Source organism: Bison bison, unplaced genomic scaffold (genome assembly GCF_000754665.1).
Source record: "Bison bison bison isolate TAMUID 2011002044 unplaced genomic scaffold, Bison_UMD1.0 scf7180017864371, whole genome shotgun sequence".
NCBI lineage: Eukaryota > Metazoa > Chordata > Mammalia > Artiodactyla > Bovidae > Bison > Bison bison.
Genome location: NW_011494943.1, coordinates 550,189 through 556,243, shown reverse-complemented (window position 1 = coordinate 556,243; position 6,055 = coordinate 550,189). Strand labels below are relative to the sequence as shown.

At 54.1% G+C, this 6,055-nt stretch overlaps 1 protein-coding gene across 1 annotated transcript in view; it reads left to right on the top strand.

Annotated features, from left to right (window-relative positions):
* Positions 1 to 6,055, top strand: part of PRKCA (protein kinase C, alpha) — a 176,527-nt gene that overhangs the window by 91,135 nt on the left and 79,337 nt on the right. The window contains exons 5-6 of the mRNA XM_010856474.1: positions 1,440 to 1,551; positions 5,841 to 5,969. Of these exons, the coding sequence (XP_010854776.1) occupies positions 1,440 to 1,551; positions 5,841 to 5,969 (241 nt within the window). The remainder of the gene's footprint in view (positions 1 to 1,439; positions 1,552 to 5,840; positions 5,970 to 6,055) is intronic.

The following is a 6,055-nucleotide window of genomic DNA, read 5'->3' as shown; positions in this document are numbered from 1 at the left end:
TCCTGGGATGTTGGGAGAACTGGTAAGAGGTGAAGCCCCCGCTTCAGACCACATTCACAGCTGCCACTGGCCAGGAAAGTAACCGCCCAAGGAAGGTGTTGATTTCTCTGACCCCGAGAGACGTTTCCGAATAAACTAGTGCCCTGCCACAGGCACAGACGCACACATGCGCCTGGAGCGTCTTAGGCACTCGCTCAGTATTTGTGGGGAAACTGTGTAAAACAGGGGCTCCCCGCCTTCATGTCCCTGCCAGCCTCAGGCTTACCCGCAGGGTGTGGTGAAGCCTGTCCCTGGAGTTTAATTCAGCTGGTCTCGGGAGGGTCCATGATTTAATTTCTAACAAGCTTCGGGTCATGATGATGCCACATAGAGACCATACTTTAGACAGCACCATCCTAAAGCAGAGATTGGCAGACTTGTTCTGTAAGGGCCAATTAGTGTTTAGCCTTTGTGGGTCATTAGGGTTCTGTCACTCAACTTGGCCATTGTAACTACAGAGAAGATGTCAAGGAATGAGCACAGCTGTGTTCCAGTAAAACTTTATTTATAAAATCAGTGGTGCTCTTGCTTCGAAAAATATGTGTTGCGAATATTTAAAAAAAAAATTTTTTTTTAATGTTAGGAGCCAGAGCCTCATTCTGAGTGAATTTCTGAAAGCTCTCAGATGAGAACCAGTGTTAAAGTCTTGGCGGCTGGTAAAATCTCGAGACTTTGAAGATCACTAGCGTCTGTGTGTGTGTGTGTGTGTGTATGTGTGAGTCCTTCAGTCGTGTCCAGCTCTTTGCGACGCTGTGGACTGTAGCCCGCCAGGCTCCTCTGTCCATGGGATTCTCCAGGCAAGAAGACTGGAGTGACTTGCCACTTGGAGTGACTTCTCCAGGGGATCTTCCCTGACCCAGGGGTCGAACCCAGGTCTCCTGCACTGCAGGCAGATTCTTTACCGTCTGGGATGCATATGGTGCTTGGGAAATGGTGCTGGTTTGGGTGCGTGTCTGGTCTTACATGGATTTCTGGAAACCTTGTCCGAAAGGAGGTGGCCCAAACTCTGCTGACTGAGTGCAGGGTCACTCGGTTCCGCCTCCTGAACACACCCTGACTCTGGGCCCACTCTGCTTCCACCCACGCTGGGCCCCGGGGACACGCACCACCATGTGGTCTGAACTGCTCTGCTCGCCTGGGGCACCTGGATCCCCTTGGAGGCTCTGGCTCCAGATGCGGTGGTTCTGGTGGAAAGCCCGACATGTGCAGGTCACACCTGGAAAGAGAGGAGGTGCAGGTGTCTGGTGCCCGGCCCAGAGCAGGAGCCCCGCCGTCATAGGATGCCAGAGGACGGGGCCCAGGCGGGCGGCCTGGACCGTTGCCGTGGGGACGGGAGGGGCAGGCCTGAGCTTGGCTGGTCTTCTCGTGACTGACCGTCTGTGTACCGCTTCTCCCTGCAGGACCCGAGGAGCAAGCACAAGTTCAAGATCCACACGTATGGCAGCCCCACCTTCTGTGATCACTGCGGCTCCCTGCTCTACGGACTCATCCACCAGGGGATGAAGTGTGACAGTGAGTATGTTTTCTGTTATTGCAGCATGCCCGGGGCCAGCAGGGCCCTGTGATGCTCAGGAACCTTTCAGAAAATTGGTAGATTTCATTCAGATATGGGCTCAATTACAAAAGTATAGAATCCCCCCACTGGCGAGGTTCTAATTTATTATACGACTTCCCTGCCTAATTATGAACCCAAAAAAGCCCCCGATTTCATGCAGTTGGTGCTGTCCCCAGTTTTCATGGTAGGAATCTCCAATCCCTGTTAAATGCAGGCTGGTCGAACCCCCAAGCAAATGCCACGTGTTGAAAGAAGACATCCCACCCCTAGATTCCACATTTGGTTCAGCTTCAAGATAAGCTGAGCATCCACAGTCATTATCCGCCCGTGTCTCCAATTAGTGGGTGGACTGTGGAAAAATCCAGTGGGTTCTCCTTGGAGCCAAAACCACAGTGAAAATAAGAACAGGAGCTTGCTTTAAGTTCCCTCGTCTTGCATAATTATGGGCAGATCAGATCCTGCCAGGCCAGTGAGAGATGAAATCCCGGAAGACACCCACCCTCTCCCCTTCTCCCTTCTTGTTCGGTGTGTATTAGCACCGACTGCAGGAGGAGAGAAAGACATCTATTTTTTTCATGGAAATTCTTTGCTTCGATTAATCTCATGTAATGAGATCCCCCCAGGCTATTTATTTGTTTCAATAAAATTTTATGTTTAGGGCAGGAGAAGGTAATTAGAGAAGGTAATGACGAGCCTGTTTTTCTAGCAGACAAGGAAGAGTTTGGGTACAATCAGCATGTTGTCACTCGATAATGCTGCTGTTGTGGCCCACAGCCTCATCTGTCCCCACATGGAGCAAAGACACGCGCCTGCATCGTCTTCCCTCGGTATCCGTGGTAATCCTCCGCGGATACGGGGGGTCAACCGTGTAATTCTCGGGAAGGGATCCATGTCTAAGAGGACCTGTGCAGTTGAAACCCATGTCGCTCAGGGTCAGCTGTACATAGAAGGCAGACTGTGTGAACTTTACGGAGGAGGCAGGTAGCTTCTCAGAATGCAGGCTTCACCTTCCTGAGCCCTGGACCCTAATAGCCTCGAGAAACCTCTGTGGTCATCAGGACTGGTGGTTTCCTGTGCGTCCAGAGATTGTCAGATTCCCAAGAGACTGCTTTCCGGGTTAGTGTGGATTCTAAGTGCGTTTGTAGATACACTTTTGACTGTTGTAGAACTTGGAGCAAAAGTGAATACTCGGCTCTGTTAGGCACTCGACCGTAACAAGTTGAAGGTGACCTGAGACTGATGCCCACTGACTCAGGGGGCAGAACAAGCCACACGTCTCCTGCTGCATCCTAGTCCATGTTGGCCAGGACTGTGACCCGTGCCCTTAAACAGCGGTGCCAGCTGTACCCTTCTGCTCTTCTGGGTGGACCAGGATTGGGGGTGCTGCCAACTGTAACACAGGCCAGGAATGCATGCACCCTCGAGGCTGAGCTGAGTCTCCACCGAGCGTCCCCAGCAGCTCGGCTCACAGTTGTGTTAGGACCAGAGGACGTTACTGGTCACCCAGGAATGTCCTGATAGTAAATAAATGGTATAGATTTGAATTTATTAGCCAAATGTATTCTAATAAAAGGGCTTCCCCGGTGGCTCAGTGATAAAGAATCCATCCGCCTGCCCGTGCAGGAGATGTAAGGTGTGGGTTCGGTCCCTGGGTCGGGAAGACGCCCTGGAGGAGGAAGCAACAGTCCACTCCAGCATTCTTGCCTGGAGGATCCCATGTATGGAGGAGCCTGGCGGGCTGCCTCCTTGGGGTCACAGAGTCAGACACCACTAAAGTGACTTAGCATGCACGCACGCTAATAAAATAACATGCCCCTGGTTTATATGCCAGGATTCTGCTTCAGATTCTGTTTATGGACTGTGCTCCCACTCGAGCAGCATGTTACCTTGTGTCTTTATTCTTTTCCTCAGAGTCCGAGGGGCTCTGGGCTGCTGTCTGTGTCTCTGGGCTGCTGTCTGTGTCTCTGGGCTGCTGCGAGGGGCTCTGGGCTGCTGTGAGGGGCTCTGAGCTGCTGTTTGTGTCTCTGGGCTGCTGTCTGTGTCTCTGGCTGCTGTGAGGGGCTCTGAGCTACTGTCTGTGTCTCTGGGCTGCTGTGAGGGGTTCTGGGCTGCTGTCTCTGTCTGTGGGCTGCTGTGAGGGGCTCTGAGCTACTGTCTGTGTCTCTGGGCTGCTGTGAGGGGTTCTGGGCTGCTGTCTCTGTCTGTGGGCTGCTGTGAGGGGCTCTGAGCTACTGTCTGTGTCTCTGGGCTGCTGTGAGGGGTTCTGGGCTGCTGTCTCTGTCTGTGGGCTGCTGTGAGGGGCTCTGAGCTACTGTCTGTGTCTCTGGGCTGCTGTGAGGGGTTCTGGGCTGCTGTCTCTGTCTGTGGGCTGCTGTGAGGGGCTCTGGGCTGCTGTCTGTGTCTCTGGGCTGCTTTGAGGGCCTCTGGGCTGCTGTCTCTGTCTCTGGGCTGCTGTGAGGGGCTCTGGGCTGCTGTGAGGGGCTCTGGGCTGCTGTGAGGGACTCTGGGCTGCTGTCTGTGTCTCTGGGCTGCTGTTTGTGTCTCTGGGCTGCTGTCTCTGTCTCTGGGCTGCTGTGAGGGGCTCTGGGCTGCTGTGAGGAGCTCTGGGCTGCTGTGAGGGACTCTGGGCTGCTGTGAGGGGCTCTGGGCTGCTGTCTGTGCTCCGTGCTGGAGCAGGAGGAACATGAGCTGGTGGTCGGGGGCCAGACCCCTCCCCTGACTCGCGCGGCAGAGACTCCCTCTCCCCACGCTCCTACACCCTGTAACGTGATGGTGCTGTGGGCATCCCTGCTTGGTGGGGAGTCAGCTGCCCCCTGCAGGCTCACCTCGCAGCGGGCAGAGCAGGAGCAGACGTTTCCCAGGACGCACCAGCTCCAAGTGTTGCAGCTGACACAGGACGCAGCCTGGGTCCTTTCTCCACCGCCTTCCTGGGCCCATGGCTGTCCCAGAGGTGTTGGCCTTTACTCCTTCAAGTTCTGCCCAAGTGAGGTCGCCAGTGCAGGTCACAGCACAGCTTCTCGAGAGCCCTGTGTAACTGAGACCCCTGCTTCACAATGCTTCTTGCTATTTAGCTCATCGTGTTAAAGTTAAATGGGCTTCCCTGGAGGCCCAGCTGGTAAAGAACCCACCTGCCAGTGCAGAAGATGCAAGAGCTGAGGGTTCAGTTCTGGGGTCGGGAAGATCCCCTGGGGGAGGAAATGGCAACCCACTCTAGTATTCTTGCCTGGAGAGTCCCACGGACCAAGGAGTTAAACACTCAAAACTAGAGTACCAAGAAGGCTCCACCTTGAAGTATCAGAAGAGCCTTGTGGTGCCCCCGGGGGATTCTTGAGGGTTCCAGGGGCCACCTGCTCCTTCTGGAAGCCTGAGGTACAGGACCGGTGGAGCGGGAATGCCTACACAGCGTCTTGTGTTTGAGCTCCGTGCACAGGACTCTGTTCAGGGTGTCTTTGCTGCTGCTGCTGCTAAGTCGCTTCAGTCATGTCTGACTCTGTGTGACCCCATAGACGGCAGCCCACCAGGCTCCTCCGTCCCTGGGATTCTCCAGGCAAGAAAACTGGAGTGGGTCGCCAGCGCCTTCTCCCGCGGTGTCTTTAGTTCTCCGCAATAAGACTGACCTTTAGTCCTCTCCCTGTCTTGCCCATGTAATGTCAGCTGGTGAGGAATGCCTTACCAAGCCAGGCGTATATTTGTTTTACGCAGAATAATATTTAAATATTTGAGGATAGGTTTAAAATATCAATCACAGGTTCTTTTAAAAACAACAACAAACAAAAGCAATGCACGTAAGCCTCCTTGGAGATAAAGAGTTGGCTGAGGAAAAGAACATTTTCTGAATATCATAAACTCAGCCCCACAAATTCTCAGGAAGACATAAGAAATTCTTTGGCAGAAAGAATCCCGATTAAAATGTGTGTATTGCTTGCCTCCGTGTACATAAAGTATTAATTAGTCCCTGGATTTTGTTTGCTGTTAACATTGTAGGCACGTTCGGGAGACCAGGCGGGGGTGGTCTGCCTCAGTTGCGGCTGGACAGACATGGATGGAGTATTTTAGGGATGTGTCACTCACGGGAGCCTGTGCTGTGAGGGACATCTGCTAGCAGTTCTTTATGTCACCGACGCTCGATAGCAGAGCATCGAGTTAGAGGGTGGCTCAGTTCCGCTTCTGTTCACGCAACCAAAACACAGAGCGGGGGTGGCTCCGGGCCACGCGCAGCCTCCCCCTTTGCCTTCTCGACTTGCAGCCTGTGATATGAACGTGCACAAGCAGTGCGTGATCAACGTGCCCAGCCTCTGCGGGATGGACCACACGGAGAAGAGGGGCCGCATCTACCTGAAGGCCGAGGTCACGGATGAAAAGCTGCACGTCACAGGTGAGGCGCTCCCCGCGGTGTGGCTGGGCCGCCCGCAGCCTTCAGACCAGGAGAGGCCGGCCCCGAGGCCGGGATGGACGCGGAGC